Source organism: Brachycentrus maculatus, unplaced genomic scaffold (genome assembly GCF_059751285.1).
Source record: "Brachycentrus maculatus isolate JH-2025_06_01 unplaced genomic scaffold, ASM5975128v1 h1tg000370l, whole genome shotgun sequence".
In the NCBI taxonomy this organism is placed as follows: Eukaryota; Metazoa; Arthropoda; class Insecta; order Trichoptera; family Brachycentridae; genus Brachycentrus; species Brachycentrus maculatus.
The window spans coordinates 2,526,877-2,553,266 of record NW_028281119.1 but is presented as its reverse complement, the minus strand read 5'-3'; the positions used below and the strand labels follow the sequence as shown (position 1 = coordinate 2,553,266).

The 26,390-nt window shown below is 30.6% G+C and overlaps 1 protein-coding gene across 1 annotated transcript; it reads left to right on the top strand.

Annotated features, from left to right (window-relative positions):
* Positions 1–385: 385 nt before the first annotated feature.
* LOC148303399 (very long chain fatty acid elongase 4-like) lies at positions 386–26,197 on the top strand. The gene is made up of 7 exons (XM_088270001.1): positions 386–519; positions 10,286–10,394; positions 20,720–20,988; positions 22,815–22,986; positions 23,858–23,985; positions 24,070–24,219; positions 24,608–26,197. Exons 2-7 carry the CDS (start codon positions 10,316–10,318, stop codon positions 24,698–24,700), a joined length of 891 nt encoding a protein of 296 aa, XP_088126127.1. The 5' UTR covers positions 386–519; positions 10,286–10,315; the 3' UTR covers positions 24,701–26,197.
* The last annotated feature ends 193 nt before the right edge of the window (positions 26,198–26,390 follow it).

Here is a 26,390-nt window from a genome sequence, read left to right as displayed (position 1 = left end):
TATTGTAGTAAACATTGAAATTTTGTGAATTTATTAAAAATCTGTTCACAACCGTGTTTCATGCATTGTTATAAAATTATATATATTTCTGAGTTTGGAATCAAGTCCCTCAATTATTCACGCACATTACATTAATAAATCGAAGCTTTAACTGATGATTTTACTGATTAGCGGTTTTAAATGAGGTTTACCGTCGCATTGTGTTTGGTGGTTTCACGTATAATACAATACAGAGAACAGTCATGATACGTCACTAGCGTTTGGTCGGTAATGGGCTTTATATTGTACAGCTTACTCTAGGTCTCTTCGCTGCGAAGCGTGCCTCCCTCCCTTCACTTTCCCCGACGCGGTGTCTTGCTGAAGAGAAGACATTTCCCCTATCAGCACTGATAGTCAGTGACCCACCTCGAGCACACCTTTCCAACACTGCTAGGTTGATAAGTTTAATTTAAAACAATTTTGTGAAACAAGTGATTTAACAAGTTGACTCGTATAAGTGGACAGGAATAGCTAAAAAATGTGAGTATATTTTAACCAAATCCAAAATTCATATTTTTTTCATCTCCCTTTAAATTAAATTATTTTTAACTACACACTAACTTTAAAAAATATTTTCAGTAAAAATTATCATGATTAAGAAATCATTTTTGTACTCAGATCATTAAAACCCGTGTTTTGGAAAAATATAATATGTCTAGGATAACGGATAACGTATAACAGGTAGACGTTATTCTAGGTATTGACCCTTTCCCTTCCAAAATACTAACACCACGGAAATAAAATTTGTTTAAGTAAATGTTTGCTTATAACATAGGAAATTTATGTTTTATATAAATTTATGATCAGTCAATATCAATCTTCATATAATATATCTAACACTCCACATAATGTCGATCTCCTAACTGTTTAGCAAGTTATGTTAAATGTAATAACTTGCATCTTTCAGGAATTTCAGTTGGTACTCGTATCAGTTTTATTCAGGTTTAGGCTTACTAAGTCTTATATCTATATCATTTACCGATATACACATATCGAAAATTTCATAATTTCTTCGTTTTTTATTGGGGAATAAATATCTTAAATAAGAAAGTTATTTTCTCGGCAAAAATAAGTAGGGAAAATGAAAACTACGTACCAAACCTTCTATATTTTTCAAAGTACTGTGTTGTATGTATTTATTCAAATAGAGCTTTGTTGCAAACTATTGAATGTATTTTTAAAAAATATATTAAATGTGTTCTCAATTTTTGAACTTTCTTAAAAAATATTATTGCTGAGTTTGGAATTAAGCCCTACATATATTATACTCGTACGCACACATTTTTTGCATTTGTAATATTCGAATGCCTTGTAGATACCGAGCGATGGGATAATAATATAAAATCAGACTTGTGGTGTTATTTTTGTTGATCAATATCACAACAAAAAAAATAAAATAGTATGTCTATTTTTCCGTTAGTAGGTTTATACCAAATAATCTTAAAAAGCTTTAAATATGTTCTCGACAATACCTATTCCTATTTCTTGTCTACACCAAAGCACCATGGGGCCGAATATAGAATACACGATAAATAGTCAAAAATGTAATGTCATCATTAACTAGTTTCATTTATGCTATACTAGTATAGAGAGTAAGATAGCATACACAAACACGTAGTCAAAATAAGAAATAGTGGCCAATTGTAGGAGAATACAATGAACTAAGATTTTTTAGTAAATCTTATTCTTTTATTCCAAAAGTAAACTTTTAAAATAAAAGGTAACAACTATTCAAACGGAACTATAAAAGTGACCAACATTATTTTTTTTAATACACTTTCGGTCATATATTTTCTTTTTATCAAAATTTGGCCCCCTTGTGCTTTGGTAAATTGTTTTTTTGGCTCGCCAGAGCGAATATCAGAATATTGCTCATGAGGATTCGGGTTCCATCTCCAATCGCGTCGACAATTCATCAGAAATACCATACTTCTATTAACAATTAATTGTTTTTGAGGCTCCAGGTTCAACCTCATTCGGCCATTACTTGATTCCTATTTTAAAAATTAGCTTATTTACCTGAAAATAGAATAGATTTGAAGTATTCGTGTATACCATAAGATTACAAATTACAAGATTACAAAATATCAATAACTCTTCAAAAACATCAATAAAGCAATTGTCATTTTACAAGTATTTTACCGGAAGTTGTCTTGAGAGATATTTTATTATGTAAATATTAAGTAATCCATGGCGTTACGGTTGGTATACAAACTAATAATAATGTTGGTAGACGTATGCTTTTCGCTACGTTTCGTAGAGGTATTTAGCGTATAACTAGGAAAAAATGTAAAGTATTCATACTTAACATTCTCTAAATTCAATACTAACTTATCAATGTAGAAAAAACGGTATTCATGGATTTTAAATTAGTTTAAATAAGGTGATAAAGCGTTTTAAAAATATGTTGAAATAGAAATCATATTTCTAAAGTGACCCCTAATGTTATAATTTATTGTTTGAATATTTTAAGTTATTGAATAAATATGATAAATTTAAAGTTTCGCGTACATTTAATCTGATTTCTATTCAAAGTATTAAATTATTACTTACCTAATTCGTATATCGTAGTCGTACAGGAGAAAGTGACCAACTACCAAAACTGAGAATGATCAGGAGGCCCCATTTAAGTCACTTTTGCTTCGCAAGAAAATAAACATTAATGCAGTTAGTCATTTTCAACAAATAATATACTATACTTCTATGTTTTAAATCCTTTGGGATTTGGGATTTTTTTCGGGGCAATATTAAGCTAGTAATATATCAAATAGTCAATGATCACGCTTTTGTAAAAAAATGCACTTGGTCACTTTCTCCTGTATGACTACGATATGTATAATTTTTATATAAAAACTATATAAAATATAAGATTTTTCAAGTCTTACAGCAAAACGAATCCACAATCCGTTGAAGCACATTGAAAAATAGGTAATTTTTTTTACATGTTTCTTTTACCATAAACTGTTAACGTACGAATGATACATATTTATAAATTAGTTTTTTTAAATTTATTTTAAAATTAAAATTAAATAATAACATTGGGGCGAAAATTAAATAATTGAAAAATTATGTATTAGGCAATAGGAATACATCGATAAATTTTAACAGTAGTTTAATTTTTTGTACATTATTTAGATGAAATAATGCAGAATTCATGGTAAAAATACATATTTATAGTGCACTATATAGCAGTGCCTCTTATAATGACCATCACCTTTATATTGAGATATATTTTATTCATGCTTTATATTATAAAGCCTTTTAGATGTATTATTTAAATATGATTTCAATATTTTTACCATTATCGAAATTCGCATTATAACTAATGCCATTTCAAATTAAACGAAAGTCGTACTTTCTCATTCCTTTATTATGTTTATTTATATAAAAAAGTTTCATTTACTCGTATAATTCACAATGACAATGAAGGTAAATCACTAACGAATAGAGACGTTTTCCAAATGTGTACTTATATAAATGTTAATTTATATATTTAAATGAACTCCAATTATTTATATAATAACTTAATTTTTTAATAGAATGAACGTACCTTTTTTTTAAAGTTGAAAGTAAATAAAGCTTTGATTTCTATGAATTAAAATATGAGTTTTTTTTATGAAATCGGATACGTTCAATATACTAGAATATAATCAACATTACAAATGTATATATATATATATATATATATATATATATATATATATATATATATATATATATATATATATATATATATAATAGAGAGATATATAAACAAATAATAAAGATTCTTTGAATGAAAATCTGAATGTTGACAATATTAAAACGATTGTTTAAGTTGACGAGAGCTAAGCTTTATCCGAATTGGAAGATTATAATGTATCAAAATTCTTATTTGAACTAAGCACCGTTACGGATTCTAAGCGGATCCTGTAATATTTTTTCGGGAAAGCATCGTGAGATTTCATTCATGATAGTAATACTTAAACATAATATTACTAAATAGTAATACTAAACTAAATAGTACTAAATAGAACTAAAAAGTATTTTAAAAGATTTAATTTGAGCATGTAGCTATGCCACAAACGTGAGGTAACCAAATAAATAACTATCATTAACGCTGAAGCAAATGATTTATAGACGCATGCTATTATAGGCTGTAAAATGTTGACGTCGTACCCATGCCTTCGACGGACATAGTTTTGCGATAAAGAAACTAAAAAAAATCCACGATCACATAATAGTGAGTTCGTGAAGTGTGATTTGGCAATCTTACATATATCATTTAAGTAGGTACACGTTGGCGTGTAGCAGTTCCGTTCGGAGGCATTCCGGCATTTCACTTTCTCTCATCTTCCCACCGCTAGCGCCCGGGGCCCGGGCCCCAATGTGGCAGAATCGCTGCAAACCAAATTACCGGTTTTGGTAAATGCCGATTATTGTCCAGTCATATAACCACAAAGCCGTACTACATGTTCCATTATTCGTGCAAGTTTCCTTTTGTATGCAGCTGACACGTTTTTTGTTGCACTCGTTCCGAGAATGTGGAGCGCGGACGCATGACGGTCGCCGATTTGTACGCCTACGGAGCCGCGAAAGAGATTCCTGTATTCCGACTTAATTATCATTATAAATCATTAGATGGCGTAATATTGGCAATAAATGATTTGATGGCGCATCAATTAGTCTGGCCGAGAATGAAACTTAATGCCAGCTTTTTGAAAATACATTTTAATGAACATATAAAATTAAAAACGCGTCGATGAGCATTTTTCGTGTGGATCTTAGAAAGAAAATAAGATCTGGGCCCTAATGCGGTGTAAGTTTTTATTGTTATACCTAGCTAACTATCAGAAAACCGTCAGTTGTGCTGATAACTGACGGTTTTTACCAAATAAAAAGTAAAGTAAGTAAAAAAGTTCACCTTTAACTTTCAAAACGTTTAAACCTTTATTAACATTTTTTTCTACTCGCACAACTGCCAACAGTTTCAAATCTTGAATTTGGATTTTGAACGATTAAAAAAGCTGCACGATTAATAGCTGAGTACAGAAAGTATGAAAACAGTTGAACTCTTTTTCCTGTAGGTTCATTTTTGCGACATTACATGACATTTCTGGAACAATAATATAAAACGTAAATAATAAGGATTTTATTTATAATTTCATTCCTTAATTAAAAATATATACAACACCTACTCATGGGAAGATACTTAAAGACTATTGAATTGTACATAACCTTGTTTTCACCATTAGTTGTTAGCGTAAAGCGCCTTGATGATGGCTACAATCTTGACAGGAACTCCATATCTATAAGGACACTCCCAAGGAGATTCTAGTACTCAGATGCGATGTGCGGATGTAGTGGCCATAGTTGTGTAAATGTTTAGTTTACCCCTTGCTAGGTACGATGCCTATGGCTAGGATTTGGATCATTATTTGTTGGATTCTTGCCAGAATATTCGCACGGGACGCTAGAAAAAACTTTTTTTATACGAACTAAAAGAAGGAATCTCTATTCACATTGTCGTATTATAATATACACAAAAAATATTAAAAGCGAAATTATTTTTTCTACTAAAAAAATGATAAAAATGTATATTCATAATTAAAAAGATAAAAGAAGAAGAATGTAGGTTAGATATTCAAATTAAAGTGTTCATTTTAGTCATGCTAATTAATCCATTGAATAAATTATACGAAAAAACCACAAAGTGAGTTTCATTAGCGCCCGCCCGAAAAGCAATTCGAAAGAAAAGAAAAATGTAATAAAACGCCTAGAAGGTGTGGAACTTCCTGTTTCCTAATTCTTCAAAAATAATTATTTTAAGAATCACATTAGCTCGGCGGTTTCTCTATAAAAATTAACACCCGATAGGTATGCGTATAGACAGACGTCAATAACAAAAAACAGCTTTTTATTTAACATTTTTCTGCTTTGACAGTAAGTCTGTTGTGAAAGTTTATTATATTTGATAATACAAAATTGAAAGAAATCTTGTATCTACGAGTATGAATTCCTTACGAATATGTGACCTGTAAATTTAAAATTAGCCACGTTTATACAAACGTGTAATAATACAATTACATACATATTTTTTTTATTACCTGAGCTTTTTGAAAATTATAGCTGTGATGCGTTTTTATTATCCGGTAAAATACAAGTTGAGCGAGTGTTTATGCCTAGAATTTTCACTTATGAATTACAAGAAATTATCGTAATTTTAAACACAAAGTGTAAATCCAATCACGAGTAGGCATGGACTATAAAACTTATAAAGTTGAAGCGTAAGCAGAGCCATAATTTAAAAAAAATACTAGTTCAATTTGTTGGGTACATACGTATACGCATATGTACGTATACGTAAGTATGTTCATATATACGTATGTACATACATATATGTATTATATATTGTAAATCGGTGGAAAGCGGAAGAATCACCGTGAGACATTTATTATATTGTATGAGACTACTGCCTTTATGCGCCAATGATCTAATTAATGCATGGGAATTTTAGTAGCGTCTTTGTTGCTCTGGGACTAAGGCACACGCATAAAGAAAAATAAATATGAATATCGCACACGAACTTTGATCAAGTTCTACGTCACTATGGTGTATATCTGGAAAATCGTCTGGTCAAAGTTTCTGTGCTCTACACTAGTTATTCTCAAACTGGGCACCCTTGTCAAATGTCACACCCTTGTGGGTGTTGAAGAGGGGCTTCTTCAAGGGGAATCTTTAAAGTCCTGGAACCATAAAGGAGGGCTGAAAAGTGGATATAATATTTTTAATACGCTTTTCCCCTGGACAAGAGGAGATTCTGGCGATTTCTTTCAACCGTTGATGATAATTTTTAGTGAGTTAAAAGCTAGATCAAGAAATTTTACACCAATGCTTAACACCCCTTTATAAAACTTCGAATCGTAAAAAAGTGTTTTAATAGATAAATTACGTTAAAATGCAATCGCTCAGACGAATATGTCGAAAAATCAACATTTGATATAATCAAAAATAAATATAAAAGAAAATAATGTCAGGCTGAGATAAAGATAATTGAAAAGACAAATAATTAAGTTCCATAAAGTGGTTTAGATATGTGGAGCAAATGGTTGGCAAAATAATGACTAAAATAACCTATTTGGCTAAAGTAAATCGAAGTACAAAACAAGGACGCGTGACTAAATCAATCAGAATCCGAAGGGTAGAGAAATCTAGGAGTGTATTCTAGGACAGATGATAGTGGCGTTCCATCCTCTCTGCCTACTCCTAGGGGGAAACGGGGTGCCCTTGTTAAAATTCAACAATTTTACCTGGAAATGATCGAGTGGAATTTAAAAAATTGACTTAAACCGGTCTATTTTACTATCGCTCAGTATAGCATAATTCATTATGATCTACAAGCGTATCATGTTATGTTATTCAATATTATGTTATTTTTCATTTGGCCATTCACTAGTGGTAAGACATGATTAAATTATAAATTAAACACTTGTTTTTTACCACTTGAGTATTATATTGTTACGACTAGTTTTGAAACTAGAGATGCTTTCATCTACGGGTTTGAATATAAACTGTAACATATGTAAGCATCTGTGTCTTCCGAAACTAGTTGTTATAAATATAACACTCAAGTGGTAAAAAAATGTTTAATTTATAATTTAATTCAATATTATTGTTTTAAATATCGGCCGTTATTTTTCAAAGTATTTTTTATTGATACCATATTACTTACATTCAACATTCTACAAAAATTGTAAACTTTATGGAAATTTTGATGCAGATTATTTGAGTAGTACTTATTTAACTTTATATTAAAAATTATGATTTGCAGCTGAAAAATCCTTGCCTTTCATTTAGTTTTCTTAATTAATGTTTGTTTACGACACTAGTCGGCTGTCTAAATTTAAAACACAGTAAGGGACATTTTTTTTGTAGTACGTTTTTTTTTGCATTTTTGGACTAAGTAGAGTCTACTTAGTCCATAAATGCAAAAAAACGTACTACAAAAAAATGTCCCTTACTGTGTTTCAAATTTGGACAGCCGTAGTGAATGATTAATAAAACAAAGATATTATATTCATGTAAACAGTTCTCTCACGAGTTAGTCAGTAATGCAGGTATTTATGTAACAGTTAACAGTCCAACTTCTGGAATGGTTGTTATACTTTATATAATCTAGAAGAATATACTTGTCACGAAGATCACCATTTTGGCTACTTTACGCAAAGAACGTTGCATTGTGAATATTCACTATTATTATTATGAATAATCGATTTAAAAAATAATAAAGCCCACAGTATTCATATAAGTTCCATACATAAAAAGTGAAAACACTGAAATGGTTTTGCAATTTTACGACAACTTTCCTTTAACGTCACCTGTTACAAAGAAGGCAGGTATATATGTACATATGAACATATTTATCTTAATATATGCATATTAATATACAACCATATACGTAGGTATGTACTTTTTTCTAATGCTTGAACGGTATTACAAATTGGATATCATTACTAATAATTTATAGTTTGGTATCACCACTCGACTTACTAATAGTAAATTGAAGATATTCATCTCCATAAAAATTCTGACCAAACAACTTTTCTTGTTATCAAAAAGAGCCATCACTAAAAAGCGCATAATTTTTTGTAAAACTACGTGGAGTGAAGCGTAATATGTGCTTAACGTTCAAATAAATCGTATATTTTTTATATAATTATGCATTATGTGATTAAATGTTGCATATTTCAACGTCATACAGAACTCTTTAATTACAAAATTGATGATTAATCCAATTTTACGGTAAAGTGGATTCTTGTCGGAGAAGGAACTGATTTTTTTAGACACGGGTAATCACGCTGATACAAGAGTTGGATAAAAGATTACTTGCATTCAATATAACTACAATGTATGCGATCCTTACTCACAATAACAAAATTAATTGATTTGAACAATAACTTTTTGTTATTGTACAAAAATAATAACAATCTGATGCGCATTGTTTGTATTCTACTTAAAAACTACTACTAAATGGTTTCTTTTAAGGCGCACGATTAGCTACCGTCGACGACCAACAACCGATATATATATAAATATATATATATATATATATATATATATATATATATATATATATATATATATATATATATATATATATATATTTTTATATATATATATATATATATATATATATATATATATATATATATATATATATATATATATATATATTTATATATATATATATATATATATATATATATATATATATATATATATATATATATATATATATATATATATATATTATATATATATATATATATATATATATATATATATATATATATATATATATATATATATATATATATATATATATATATATATTTATATGTGTGTGTGTGTGTATGTCTATATATTTTCAACAAGATCCGGTCGACGGATTTCATGGGTGGAAAAACAGCTTCAATAATTTTCATCAAAATATGTACATTTACTGAACCTATTAAAACATACGTGTGCATAATATAAAGGATTATATAAAGCTACAAATAATAATTCATCAATTTTTGTCTACTGAACTTTTTTCAGAAGTTTAATGTTTTTACTCAATTTATAAATAAATTAGTTAACTAGCGATCTTTACATTTTTTTAAAAAACAGTAGTATTTTAACGTCTCTCAATCTGGAGAAAGAAATTTCAACCAATATAGAAAAAATATCAATAATGTCGGATGACGAAACATGTACGGTCACTTGCTACATGAAAGTTGAAACAAAAAAATGTAAAATCCCAACGTGTTCTTTATGTAATGTGAAAGTTTTCATTTGCTCCGTTCAATATAAGAAATGGCAATGTAACACATAATGTTATTTATTATCTCCACGAATATGATCCACAGCACGTTATATATTTACACATAATCATACGAAGAGGATGTTCATTCGGATCATTTAAATATTTTTCTTGTTTAGCATCGCACATTTCGGAGAAACTTTCTCAAACAGTTAAAAACATAATGTCACTGCGAAACTTTCGAGATATTTAAAAATAATATTTTTATCTCCTTTTGATGATACATATATGCATATTATATGCACAAAACATCCTAGTTTAGTGATTGTAATATTTTCTTCCACAAGAAAATAAAATAAACGAAAAAAAAAATTGCTGAGACCTCGGAATAGGTACATATCGCCCCACTTGTTAAACAATGCAGCAGTGAAATTAATTTAATTGTGTACTGAATTTTCGTTCCAGATCGAGTAAGGTGACTCGCACCTAAGCATCATGACTTCCATACTCAACACAACACAGACGGTCCTACAGAGTACTTATGAGTACTACTTATGGACCCTTTCATTATCAGGTAATTTTGATTTATAATTTATATTTATATCCATTTCAGAACACTCCTTTAGCATGTCTACTCTTAGAAGTTCAACATTAGCGCCTCATTTAGCCATTCTTCTAATCCTAGAAAACCTTTGTAGTTAAATGATATTTCGAAACAACTTTCGCTTCGAATGAACGCCCAAATTTAAATGTCAGGTACATGAATTGGAAAAAATATCAAATTACTACTGATGGGTTTGGCGAGATTCGACTAACGACCTTTGAGTTGTAATCCGAATTATAAGCACTTTCCGACTTCCCACGACCAAACACAATGAATCAAATTAAAGTAAAAGTCTACTAAGCGTAAATATATATAAATTATAAAATTATTTCAATATAAAACGTTCATGGATATGAAATATTAAAATATTTTCACATTTATAAAATTCATGCAAATACACAAAAATTGTTTGGAGGGTGTACGTAATTTTTTTTTGACAGCTTTTTACCATCACGTACGCTTCGAAACGTTTTATTTAATAGATATTTTCTTTACGTTTCAGTAAACGGAATTGTTCGCTAATTCGACGTTTTACGCGTTTACGCACTGCATTAATTTACACTATTAACAATAAATCCAAGCACCATAATTATGTAGGTGTGGAATTAAATGACGTAATGCGTAATTACACATAATTTCTTTCACTTTCACTCACCCGAGAGTTACAATGCATATTTTTAATTGATTACAAAAGAAACGGTGAAAATTTTGGTGAATCCGTTTTACATAAATATGTATTTGTGAATAATGACATGTTATATTCATGTACAGTATTACGAAGATCCATGTTATTCGATGCTTGAAGAAATACAAACCATTAGTCGTATGACTTATTACTATTTACATCATTATATTATTAAAATGAACAATATTGTGGTTGTACTGCTCATTTATTAGTTATAATTTATAATATTTCTTTATTTTTTATTATAAATAATATTTTTCTCATTAAATGAGTATATCAAAAGGCATAAACCATATATAGCCAAATCAAGGACCAATTAAAGAAATAATTCTATTTCGAATTCTTTTTGGAATTAAAGGAAATCAAATCAGCTTCGCAGTCGAGGCCAATTAAGCCATAAAACCTGTTAAAATAATATCATAAAATAAATTTAGTATTGTAATGTAATCTTGGACTATTTTTCTTATATATTTAATTAGTTGAATAAATCTAAGAATATTTTCATGAAAGTACACTTCCATATCTATAATTTATGTGCATTGATTATAAAATACTCTCTAGAACCCAAAAAAGTGGATAAAAAATGGACCAAAGATAACGATTACCATTATTACAATAACTTTTAAATAATTATTATCGAATCAAGTTTTAGAAAGTCACATCACCATATTGCGTAATTCTGTTAACCTGTAAAAAGTACATAATCACTTTCAAAAGAACATTGTCGTGATACATACGATTAAATTAGGTACAGGATTTATCTTGGCAAATAATAAAAAAGGCTTTTGCAAAGGAGCTTGTGTAGTTTGCGATACTTAAACATAACAATACGGATTATTTGATTAATACTTAAAGTCGTTAACTTAACATTAAATTAACATTATTCAGAATATTATTTTTTGACATCTCATCAAAGATGAAGAAGAATATGGAAGTCTGGGCATTTACGGGGCTGACGACCGTCATAGGCTAGTTTAAGTGATCACTTTACACACGCGTAACATTCACCAATTCTACCCATTATTGACAACCACACTACTCAAATTCTAAGAAGTTCTATTTATATATATGAACCAGTTTTGAAACATTGTTCTTGAATTACTAGAACTTCACTAGAGACATCTATTGGTGAGATGTAAAGAAGCTTTTTTAATTAGCAGAAACTCTTTTCTTAGTATGTGAGGTTCGAATCCTGGATTATAATCACACACATCGCTCACTCCTTTCAAGAACGTCATAAATCAAAAATCATCAATTTTCGGCTGTGCATGTTTTCAGAATGCCCAGAAAATGTACTATATCCCAGCAAAAGAGGCATATTTTCAACTTAATATTTACCCGCTACAGGGCAGAAAATATTGATTTTGCATTTTGAAGAAAGGGTATTGATTAATTTTTTTTTTAAATATACTAAATATTTTTCAAATGTAGAAAAAACCTTCAGGTTTTACCTAAAAAGATCTGTTGCACAGTAAAAAGTTCAATAAGTGGTTTGATATTTATTTTTAGTACATTGAGTTATATTTTTAAACTTTAAAAACGTTCTACTGAAAAATCAAGTTTTTTGATTTATGACGTTCTTGAAAGGAGTGAGCGACATGAGAAACGCCAGAAAATATCATTTGCATTATTATTATTTAAGCTTATAATTTTGAGATGCCAAAAAATAATATTAAAATAACTCTTGTAATTGGAGATAATCCAGATTTTGTGAACAAGTATTTGGACACACTCAAAATATTGTAAATTATTTAGAATTATATATTATAAACAACTGTTTCGTGTGCCTAAGGTTATATCACTTTACATTATTTTGGATTCAAATTAATAATTGGGGTTTTCCCACAGCTTGTGAATTTACTCGGTATGAATAATGTAGGTACAAGCCAATCTATAGAGATGTCAGATAATATGAAACTTTCACCTCGGTGAGTGAAGCCAAATGAGACAACGGAACTTGCTGAGCACAACTTCAATCATATCCGTTTTATAATACGCCATTATATGTACGTGACATATTCGTACAGTTGACACGAGGCCAGACAAGAGAAGAGGCTTTGAGGCCACTTTGTTGCTAACTTTATATTCTCTGCACCACATAAAGCTTCACTAAGGCATCGCCATATTTTGTCCGCGAAGGTATTTGTACGTAAGATAATGAGCAAGCTCGTTCTTCTTACAATTAGATCCATATTAGTTTCTAAATAGTTGTTAATTACCCTCTAATTACAATTTCGTTTGTTTCCTTCCATATGTTCGAACGTATATGGAAACGTATTATGTTGGTATATCTATTATACGTTACTCTTTTGTTAAAGGATTTTTTTTAACTGTTTTACATATGTTGCATATATTTAAAAAATGTTTTTATTTAGAACCAAATATATTGTAAACAAATGTTTTTAGTATGCCTTAATTGATATTCTACAGTATTAAATAAGTAACTAATTCTCCCAGTTTACATAAAAAAATAACCCGGTTGTTGGGTTCTTAAAATCATTAAAAACCCAGGGTTTTCGGGTTCGGGGAAACCCGGGACAGAAACCCAAATGAAGATCAAATTGTAAAGATCCAATCTTTTTATTTGAAAATATGATATAGTTTTAATTAATTAAATTAAATAGCCATCACACCGCTTTGCCGCAGGGGTAGGAGAGAACAGAACGCCACACCAATCCGTCTTTGCAAACAATGTTCGCCTCTTCCACAATTATGCATCTTTTTTACATACACGTACATTATTCCGATTCCAGACCTGGCTACTTTCACGTATTTGAAGTATTTGATAATGTCTTACTTTCCTCGGTCTTCCCCTGCTTCTATTACCAATTACATTCACCTCATAAATTTTGTTTTACTATTCTTACTTCATTCATTCGATTCACATGCCCAAACCATCACAACACACTTTTCTTAATTTTGTCGATAATGCTTATCTCAGCCTTGCAATCTTTCCTTATATCACTATTAGAACATCTATCAACGTTTTGTCGCACATTCGTCTGAAAAAACTCATTTAGACTGTATTCAGTCTACTTTCATCCTTTTTTTGGTAACTCCGTATAAGGGTTCCATATATTTCACTTCTATACATCTGCTTTTAAATGTTATTTTATAAAAAATATTTATTGTGATGCGACCCTGAGTTGCAAAACGAAACCTGTTACCGCGCTGAGTAAGTGAGAGTCGGAAATAAAAAAATCACCGAATATCCGAAGAACTTTTACTGACCAACTTACAAAGCGCTTCATTCACAAGGCCAACGTTTCCTTCCCAAAGCAAGAAAGTACAAAGAGAAAATTCAACATGACGAAAATAAATGATAGGTCTTGATATCGAATACCTATCGTGTTTGTAACCTATTGCCGTATGTAGGTACAAATATGGACATGTGGAGCGAATGGATAGCGAGAGAATGACTAAGAAAATATATGTGGCGAATGTGAGAGGGAAAACAGAACGAGGACGACCGAAAAAGACTTGGCACGATCAGATCAATCAGAACCTAAAATCTGGCGGTGTCAAAAGTCTGCGTAATCGGAGGGCATGTATGACTAGATGTATGGGTGTGAAGGAGGCTAGGAGTGTATGTCAGGACAGAAGAGTGTGGCGTTCCATCCTCTCTGCCTACCCCTGCGGGGAAACGGCGTGATGGTAGTAGTAGTAGTAGTAGTAGTAGTAGGTACAAATATTCCCATCACAACGTTTTTCGTTTTATAGGTTATATTATTACAAGAATGTATGTAAAATTACGTGCTTGCATTTTTTGAATTACCTAACGTCCAAAATACGCTGAAATCTATCAACGGCTTATTCAAGACCGCTTATCATGGCCCTACTTAGGCTTTGACTTTATAATTTTTATATCCTATACCTACTCGTAATTGGATTTACTCCGTGTGTTTAAAGTTGCTATAATTTCTTGTAATTCATGAGTGAAAATTCTACGCAAAAACACTCGATATTTCTCTAAAGGCATGAATTTATACAGTTTAATTATTCTAGTTAGACATGAAATTAATTACATGCAATGCCTTTTTTCCATGTAACGCGGTGGAACGGCGTCCGGCACCTTTCTTCATGGATATATATTTTTTTAATTTTCAAAATCAATTAGGCGAAACAATGTTTGCTTATACGTAATTTCAATCTTTATTTATATAATTAATCAAAATGATAAACTATGATATATTGTAATTAATATTTAAATGATATTTGAATATTTTTTTTTAGTAAAAAGCTTGACATGAAGTGAGTTCCAGGAGCTTTTTAGTTTTAAAAAAAGCCCGGCTTAGATGTATAATTTTAGTCTTATGATTTGACTTGTGAATTTATGTAGAATATGAGTTTACGTATGTACTAAGTACATATATAATAACTTACCTAACACTAATATGTACTTAGCTCATCACAACACTAGTTATTATAACTACGTAGAGTCCTGGAGCAGTCATTTACGTGCTTATAATAGAAGGACTTTAAAGATTTAATTTTAAGGGTCATGAACAGAGACGATTTTTTTATTGTGTTAAAAAATTATAAAGAAAAATGGTCGTTACCTACATTCTGAGTGATTGCGTTATTAGGCATGCATTATATGACCGAGAGAGCAAAAGTAGACTAGACTGCACTTGACAACTAGCGTAGATACAAGTTCTGGGGCAAATTGCGTAAATAAAAATTATATCATAATATCATGAATATGTAACACATATGCTTGAAATAAATATGATAAAAAATTAATTTTACAAATTAATAAATAATAGATTGTTAGATGGAACTACAAGGGTTGAAGAATATAACAGTAAATAATAAAGTATAATCTAATTTTTACCAACGATTAAAAAATAAATAGGTGTTTGCGCCTTATAAACTAAGAAATTCAACATAAAGAATATAAATATATATATATATATATATATATATATATATATATATATATATATATATATATATATATATATATATACATATATATATATATATATATATATATATATATATATATATATATATATATATATATATATATATATATATATATACATACATATATATATATATATATATATATATATATATACATATTTATAAGTGTGTGTGTGTGTGTGTGTCAGTGTCAATAATACATAGTAAATCTGGGGCCGTGATTACAATTTCAAAGGTTATTTTTTTAAAGAGCATAACTTTCATTATTTGGCGCTAAAATTGCCTACTTCTCTATTATGCTTACGTAGTGACCACTACGTAATATGATTGGGCCATTAATTTCCTCGGTAACGATATTTATGTGGTTATTGCCTTCATCTAAACCGTGATAAAATTTCTACATAATGTATTGAGTACAGTTATATTTTCACTGCATTATCTCGTTGAAAATATTTTACGTAATAATTGACGGTTAGCTAGTCAATTATTGAGCGAATCCTTGGAGTAAGGGTGGGCTTACAGGGGCTCGGAGAGATCGGAGTTTTGATTTATATTTTGATGTATAGCACCCTTATCCCGGGGTATAATGAAAATGATTTATATATATATTAAAATTGACGGCAAATTCTGAGAAAAAATACTGAAAAACTGAATAATGAAAATCCTGAAAACATTAATTTTATAAACTTTTTTTAGTCGTTTCGAGATTACTGACATTACTGGCGATATATGTATTAAAGTTAATATTATAAAACGATGCGATTGACAAAATGTATTCGGTAGGGATCATTTTATTTAAATAATAGAACCCTCAAAATTAACATGATAATAATTACACCTTCAACTAATACCTAATATTATTTGTAAGTACCTGTAATGGTTTCTTCAGAACGCATAATCCCATTAAAGAATAACCTAGAATTAAATGAAAACATAGAATTAAAAAAAAAATAATGTAGGTAAATATTTTGTTATTTGGAGTTGCTACGTAATGCAAAATAAAGATCACATTTAGGAGTTATTAAATCATATTTTTAAATCGTATTTTTTAAATCATATTTTCATATGGTGTACGGAGTGTGTGGAAGTTTTTGGTAAGGGGATGTAATTAACTATGAGTATTTTAATGTTTTTAGTATTTTAGAATTTAATAAACCCTGATGATGACAAGGTTCTTGTCAAAACCGGTAGGTTAAAGTGTACTTACAATAAAAAAGTGGTTACAACAAAGTTATTTAATTTTATTTTTTTTTATTTATTTAAATGTTGCTTACGTATTAATAACGTTTATATGTAAATGACTGAATAGACAGACAGATTATCCACAGCCATCGATCTTACGTGAAATTATACGTGAAAGAGTCAGGTAAAAATTCCATGACTACTTACTATTAAAATAACGACCGAGCTGTGATTAAAACGTAAATAATTATATTGATTCTGCTTTTAGAAAGTCACATTAAAAGATTGTTAATTTTGTTACATAATTTGACGGGCACCGTAGCGAAGTGGGATAGACACTCGACTGCAAAACTGGCGTCGAGGAGTCGATTTTATAATTATAATAATAAATAATAATCATAAAATTTGATAATCTATAAAACGCCGTTTTCGTAAAAACCTCAAAGGTGCTTCCTATAATTGCAGAAAAAGAATCGAGAAAGGTGTATCGTTTGAACATAAAAATTAAACACTTGAGTAAATCACTTTTTTGAGTTTATAAATGTAAACATGACTAGTTTCGAGAACTACAGCTGAAATTACCATCTAAATGCATTTTCTATTTTCAGCTGTTCATGAGAACATCTGCAGTTCTGAAAACTAGTCGTATTTACGTATATGTACATTAATAAACTCAAAAAAGTAGTCTTGTCCGTGTTTTTTTTTTCATTTAATATTTATCATGTTATTCCAAAAATTTAATGCCAAATCAATGAATAATATTATAATATATTGTATATTGTGATGCGTCCCCATCCTTTCTCTCATACCGTCTTACCGCTAGTCTCTAAAATAAACCTTCGAAGATTATTCATTTCTTTTTAAAAACTTTATTTTAATTTTTTTGTTATTCACATTTTTCTGATAATAGCGGTTCTAAAATCGAAAAATATAAATTTTTATATTTTATTGATCCTTAAATAAATCAAATTATATCAATATAACATATGTTGCAAAAAAAACAATAAATTTTATAATTTACCCAAAGCATGTTATATTCTTATATAATTGCTTATAATTGTAAACGATGATACGAAAAAATTTAATTGATGAATATTAAATTAATTGAACTACATTTAAGTGAGACATTAATTATTACTGTCATCCAGTATAATACAATAATTTAAATTATACTTGATCCATTTTATTCTTAAAATCATCTTTTTTTTAAGTTGACTGACAGAAGCGTAATTGGTTTAGAAATTTGTACATATACGTATTTATTTAAAACATAACACCGGATTTAGATAGATATTGTTTATAAGTCGATTTATTAAGGTGAAAAATATAAATGTTGGTAGGTAAATTTAAGATTCTTTTGTATAGTTAAAGCAAAATCAATAGTACTCAACTCTCTGGATCAAATTATGGCTTTACAAGCGTAAAGAAAATGAATCACTAGGAGATATTACATCCGCATAATTTCTCTCCACGAAGGCGGAACATGTGGTCTAGCGGTTGAACGCTTGATTAACATATCCGAGGTCGTGGGTTCCTTTCTTGCCACATATCGTACCAGCGCAAATCGAGCAATTTAAAACGTACAAAGTACATACATCGCACTTAAAGAAATATTAAGTCGGAATGGGTTCTACATAATATGCCTGGAGTACTCCAGATAAGATAGAGATTTAACTCTCTTCACTTGGCTTGCTGAGCTCTTAGCTTAGTTCCTCGTCCCTTTGTGTTCTAAAAGGAGTAATGATCGTAAATTAACGCTTGCTAGAGTGTGCACGTCTTGCGAATTTTAGAACAAAAAATATCAATTACCTAATTACCTAATATTTTTACTTTCTTGTTTCTACCTAATATTTTTATAATTACTCAAAATGGATTAGGTGGGTAACTTTCATTTTCTAAACTTTGACCTCTATTTTCACCCAAATGACCCATCATTTTGACGAATTATATAAATATAGATTATAATTACGCAAGCGCAAACATTGTTTCGTCTAATTGTTTAAAAAAAATTATCCGTGAAAAAAGGTTCCGGAACGCCGTTCCACCGCGTTACATGGAAAAAAGCCCTGTATAGATATATTTGAAAATATTTGGAAAACGATCGAAATATGTGAATAAAACTCAATGTATAGCAATTAGCGCGAGATATGTAGTGAAAGACTTACGTGCGTAGCTCAGAACCGAGTTATCGATGAGCCGGCGCCGGCGGCAGAGTTTAAGCATGGGAAATTCAATGATATAACTCTCAGTGCGACTATGAGTGTATATACTTATACGTTATAGAAGAAAATTTCTCACGAGTCTCATTCTTTTATATACACCTCTTATTTTCGATCTATAGAGTTTCATTCCCAACTCTAATATAATGCTTTTTTTTTTAACACAGCCAATAAAGGCGCGCAAAATGGTTATTGATTTTAAAAATATTACACATTTTTTAAAATTACATTGCTTAATAATAATAAAACCTTTATCCGCACCCCAATGGTGCATAGGGCACTGCGTCATATAAACCCAGTGTTATCTTGATCGTTTACACATGAAGGAAAGGTGATCAGCCCTCCGCTTCAGGTACCAGTCCAGGGTAATATTGATAAATACATATTACAGTGAAAAAATCACTCATATTTATTTTACCCCCCCCTGGGAATCGAACCCGGGACCTCCAGAACGGTAGCCGAGCGTGCTGACCATTACACTACGGAGGCGGACACTGCTTAGCAGAATGTATAATCATTTTAAAGTATTTTTTTGTTTATAAAGATGTAACTTTATTTTCGTCCATGTGAAGGTGTGTTTAGATGGTTTAGGCATGTGGAACGAATGAATGAAGAAAGGACAGTAAAACAAATTTATCAGGCGAAAGTGGTAAGAAATAGAAACAGAAGAAACCCGAGGAAAACTTGGCATGACCAAGTATTTTAAATACTTGAAAGTGGTCAGGTCAGGAGTCGTAATAATGGGTGTGTACGTGTGTAGCGTGTACGTATGAGGAGACGCATGAATATGTAAGAGGCAAAGATTGTTTGCAAAGACAAATTGGTGTGGCCTTCTATTCTCTCTGCCTACCTCTGCGGGAAGCGGCGTAATGTTTAGTTGGTTAGTTTTATTTATGTATGGATTATTTTATTGATGTAAAGTAGAGACTCGACTATCCGACCTAAACCGGCCGCGGCAAGGTCGGATAAGCGAAATGGTCGGATAGCACGGAAAATGATAAAAACGACATTGAAAATGTGTTAATTTTATTTGCACATCGAAAACTTTTCAAATATGAACATGTAACATAACTGAATGTGACGAACTAAAACATCAAACTGCACTTACGGCAAAGTAATAAATAAAACATGTTTTACAGCAGGTACAAACTCACATACAATGCAGTGAACTACGAAACTAAACTTAAGCAGTCGGGCAAAGGAAAGGGGCATTAGCCCGGTAGGTTTGATAACTCGGAAGGTCGGATAACCGACACTCAGCTGTATATTGATTTGCGCAGATAACCGGACGAAAGGATGGCTTCTCGTGGACTCGCCGATGCCCACGCTGTTCTGGACCATGGTGTACCTGTGCGTGGTGTGGGCCGGTCCCCGCCTCATGAAGAACCGGAGCGCCTTCCGCCTCACGTGGCTGCTGGTGCCCTACAACCTGGCCATGGCGGCCCTTAACTTCTACATCGCCGTCCAGCTCCTGACGGCGTCCTTCCGCCTGCGCTACAGCTACATCTGCGAGCCCTGTCGGCAGCGGTACGATCCGGACGAAATGCAGGTGCGCAAACCCACAATACAATATACAGTAATAGGATTTGTTCTGCGTACTGCCAGGGTTTTCGAAAATACTCGCGTGCTGAGAACTCTTTATAACCCCTTGGTGCGCAGTAGACTCGAGAGTGGCTCGATGATTTGGGGGCCACAAGAGCTTAAGTACTCTCTTATGGTAGAGAAAGTCCAAAAGAAGTTTCTGAAGTATCTCTACATGAGAGAGTACGGCTATTATCCTTGGCTCTACCCGTCCGAGTTTCTCCAGGGTATGCTTGGCTATAGTTTAGAGACTATAAGGAATGTGTATTTGATTACGCATTTTTATCGATTGTTGCGCGGTATGATCGATAATCCTGAAATTATCAGGAACATTGGTCTGTGTGTTCCCGATAGCTACCTAAGACAGCGTCGACATAGATTGTTTCACACTCCTATACACAGGACCAACCTGCTTATGCCTGTCGGAAGAGTTACCGCTATGTTGAACAATATCTCATTGGATATTGATCTGTTCCATGTGTCTGAAGGAGTTTTCCGAAGCGGGATTCTTCTCCACCTTTAGCAATAGTATTCTCGCTTATTTTCTTTTTTGTTAATGTATACAATTTAAATTTAAGTTTGTAATGTGTATGTTAACTATAAATAAATAAATTGAATTGAATACCTACTCTTCTTGTCACGAGAGTTATCACGAGAGTATCATACATGATAAAAATAGTGAAGGACATTGGTAACATAGGCCAAGCTAGGACACAAAATGCCGAACCCTCTTCTAGTGGAACGGAAGGTCTGCTGATGACAGTCAACAGTCCGCCTTCTCCTGAGGAGTTTTACGTGGTTTCTTCCCAGCAATGAGCAAATACTGAGAAGTTCTTTATAGGCCCACACTAGATAATCCCTCCTGTTCCCAACACAGATTCAAATAAAAACAAATTTAATTAGTTATAAGAAACAAAAATCCACTTCGTGATCTATAAACCTTTTACATAATAAGCAAGGTAAATAATAAATGCAATTCCCATAAATAAATTAAAAATAAACTCTTCTTTTCATCATCCTTATCCGCACCCAATGGTGCATAGCGAGGCAAGCTCGACCACCAGTCTTATGCTTCATGTACCAGACCAAGATGATGTAAATATTACAGTGAAATAAGATAAAATCATTTGTTAACAAAATGAGCTTTTTATTTTTAACATTTTGATTGTGTCCAAATACTTGTTCACAAATCTGGATTATCTCCAATTATAGAAGTTATTTTTTTCATATAATTTATGACATCTCAACAAAGATGAAGAAGAATATGGAAGTCCGGGCAAAAAATGAATGTACGCTTTTTATTGTTTCAGCATTCAAATTGTGGTAAGACATGATTAAATTATAAATAAAACACTTGTTTTTTACCACTTGAGTATTATAAATATTGTTTTAATAACGACTAGTTTTGGAAGCTACAGATGTTTCCATGTACGGGTTTGTAGTTTATACAATGTTTAAACCCGTAGATGGAAGCATCTGTAGCTTCCGAAACTAGTCGTAACAATAAAATACTCAAGTGGTAAAAAACAAGTGTTTTTTTTATAATTTAACAAAATGAACCGTTGTAGGTCAAATACAGTGTTCGAGGGAGCAATAAACATGGGCTTATTGATTTATCATTGATTGTCTAATAATGAAAGTAAAGTGTCTTTGAAAACTTGTGGTTTGACATTATATCATACTGTCAATGATTTTTTCTCTCATATTTCTATCATATTCAGCTATTTAATGGATTGAAAAAGGTAGCTGATTTATTTATAGAACCTTTAAATAATGTGTAAATTTTGTTTGCAGATTGCGAATGCCGTCTGGTGGTACTACTTTTCTAAGCTGCTTGAATTCTGTGATACTCTGTTCTTCATACTCAGGAAGAAAGATGAGCAACTCACCTTCTTGCACGTCTATCACCATTCTACAATGTTCTCATTCTGGTGGATTGGAATCAAATGGGTTCCCAGTGGATCGAGTAAGTTTCTTTATACTAAAAATAATAAACTATAGAGTAAAATTATCTATAAGGCAAACCTTTTTCTTCAGACATATTTTTTTATTAAAACGTATGAAAACAGGCAAGATGAGAAGTTATTGAGTTGTGAATATTTACAGAACTTTCATTGACCGATCAACATTCACCAGCTTGCCAATGATTAAACAACAACCATATTACTCAAATTTACGGGATTCAATTCACTATTTGGATACAAAGATATGAGTACACAAAAAATATTACTACTAAATAATTAGTTCAACAATGCATTTAAAAAAATCTTGCATGTCATTAAAACAAATTGAAAATACTTTGCAAAATTTGCTTTGTAATTATCTACTGTAGAATAATGGGTAAACATCACTCACCTTATTAAAATAAATTTATAAAAACTACCAGATAAAAGCCTGATGGTTATATGCTCGTCTCATTCCATTATGAAAAACCGTTAGGAAAACAATCGACAGTCGAGCATTCTAAAATTTTAAAAAAGTTCATATAAATCATAACTTTAAATGTGTCATTAACATACATTTAATCCTTTAGTATGTGCATTACATATTACTGTGAACAGTTTTTAATTTACAATTTTGAATGAGTAAAAAGGTAGCATGATCACTTGCGCATAAAACAGCAAGTCTGTAAACCTTTTTGTCCTGTTGGTATATTTTTGCGACAATACATGAAATCTGCGGGACAGTATTATTAGTGATGATAATATGTTCATATAGTAAATGTAACTTATTGCAATGACTTGAGGAATCAAAATGACCTCTTTCGTTTCAGCATATCTTATTTTTTTAAAAGCTTGGGTAGAAACATGATTTTTAATAAAATCTCTTTATTCTAGCTTTCCTCCCAGCCATGGTAAATAGTGCAATTCACGTCCTGATGTACACTTACTATGGATTGTCAGTTTTGGGACCAAAAGTGACTAAATTCTTATGGTGGAAAAAATATTTGACTATCTTGCAATTGGTAAGTAGACTGTATTCTTTAAAGATTTTATAAATCAAATTTCTTCAATGAATAGATAATTAAAATCATAATAATTTTTTCCAGATCCAATTTACTTGCGCTTTAGTTTTGGGAGTCAATGGTCTGCGTACAGGGTGTGAATTCCCTCTATGGATGCATTATACTCTAATATTCTACATGATTTCATTCATTGTCTTGTTTGGAAAATTCTACCTGAGGGCTTACATGGAACAAGTAAGTAATCAAAAACTTTTCTACCGGCACGCGGTGTAATAAAATCAGAAAATAATATTATGTGCGCTTGTCAAATCGAAAAAATTTGTACGACCAGTTAAAAATTTGACATTTGTGAATAAGATTCAGCTTGACTGTTATGCTAGCATGTTAATATTAAAGAGATATTGACAAATGCCTCTCTCTTCCTGATATTTGGATACGTACGATATGATTATGTACGATAACTTACCACAATAGATAGAAGGTGATTACCATATCCTAAATACTAAAGTGGTTGTTCTGATATTCTTATCGCTGTACTTGAATCCTTCTTTTTAATTTTCCTTGCACCATTTTTCTAATTTTGTATAATTGTTGTTTACTGATTCATATGTTTAATTTCTAGGGAGGAAAAGCATTGGAAGTGAGATATGGTCAAAAATACAACCCAGTAGAACTTACAGAAGAGCATGCATACAATGAGAAGAAACTGGCGTAGAACAATATCATTATCATTTTGAACCATTCAAAAATAAGATTGAAATAGAACATTTAACAATTATTATCTCCATCCCGATATATGTACTTTATATCTTAGTAAATAATATTATTATTAAAACTATATAGCTCAGTGCAGTTGTCCTTTTTGTCAGAGTATTGTAACGTAATACCTCCAATAAAAATATTATGTTACCTTTGTGCCTTTGTATGTGGTATTAGCATATAAGATATAAAAGATGCTTATTTTACGTTGTCAAATAATGGAGCAGTTTATAAATAAAAATTATAGACATGTTCTCCTATCTAGATTTTGTATGGAACGATATATTAAAAAAAATATATATCTAGAGAGTATTAACCATACTATACATATATAGTCTCCACATGCTCATACATAAAAGGATGAAGGAACCTTTAAGCTTAAAATACACCATAGTTAATGGTAACAAATATAATTATATTAGATTCGGACATATTGGAGGGTTCTGAATATGCAATTTGATTTTAATTTAACCTTACATAAAAAGTTGCATATCATTATTATAACATCAGATTCTCAGCTAAAAAACTTTCACGCTGTCTTTTTTTCATATCTTTTAAACTTTGTGCTGAAAGGTTAAATTGTAAAGATTTTTTCCTAAAAAATTTATGATGATATTCACAAATATACATTTTTTATTGTATGCTCATTTGCGCAAACATTGTCACATATAAAATTTGGATTTTAAAAGCGTGGTTTTAAAAAGGTGTTCTTGGGAAAACCACAACTGTGCATTTAAGCTATTATTATACATTAATATAATGTCAAGACTTCATAAAATAGTATAGATTCATTACTACCTAACAAAATTACAGTGCTTCAATGCGTCTCCTGAAAAATCACAAATACATAATGAGTTTAAATGTTGTTCTTCCTAGTATGCAATATATCAATTTGTTTTCAAGCTCTCTTGTAAAATATCAATACATTTACAGTATTAAGCCTGATTATTTTATAATATATCTTAAAGAGGTGTTCTGAATTCTATTGTGGAATACCAATTAAATCTAATTTTAGTTAAAAATATTTTTTTAAACTCTTTTAAATAAAATATCTGGATTACACAATATGTAAATACATATAAGCATAATAATTATTGATTATTAGTATTCAATTCATGATTGCCAATGAAAACTCCCTACTTACTGTCCATTTTTATATCCAGAAAGCATCAAATCCTGCATCTAGTGTGTCAATCTAATCATAATTTAACTTAGATTTTAAAAACACTGAAAATATTTTTCTTTCTGATAAAAACATTTCATTAGTCCTGGATGTATTAACGATATTCTTCTCTGTAAAACATGGTGGTTTCAAAGTAAATAATTGTATTAAATAAATTTTGGTAGAGTCAAAATATCATTCAGTATTCAACAAAATTCAATTTATTGAATGGTTGTTTACATCAATCAGAAGTATTACATTATTAAACATATTGAAAAAAGTAACAAAAAATAATTTTTATTGATTGCAATATTTCGAAATCATCAGCATTAGATGATGGAATAATGCGATCGTAATTGCAGACAAGGATAATATATAATATGAGAAAAAAATGTTACCTCTTTTAACCATGTATGTATCAAATATTTATAACTTTGGATTTACAATAATTATCTACATAATAAGGATAATCTCAATGTCACAA

Excerpts from the sequence above, each read along its gene's own strand:
- LOC148303399 (XM_088270001.1), top strand. The coding sequence starts at position 10,316 with ATGACTTCCATACTCAACACAACACAGACGGTCCTACAGAGTACTTAT. Across the intron at positions 10,395-20,719 it reads ATGGACCCTTTCATTATCAG|ATAACCGGACGAAAGGATGG; the intron begins GTAATTTTGATT and ends TGATTTGCGCAG. Across the intron at positions 23,986-24,069 it reads ATTTGACTATCTTGCAATTG|ATCCAATTTACTTGCGCTTT; the intron begins GTAAGTAGACTG and ends AATTTTTTCCAG.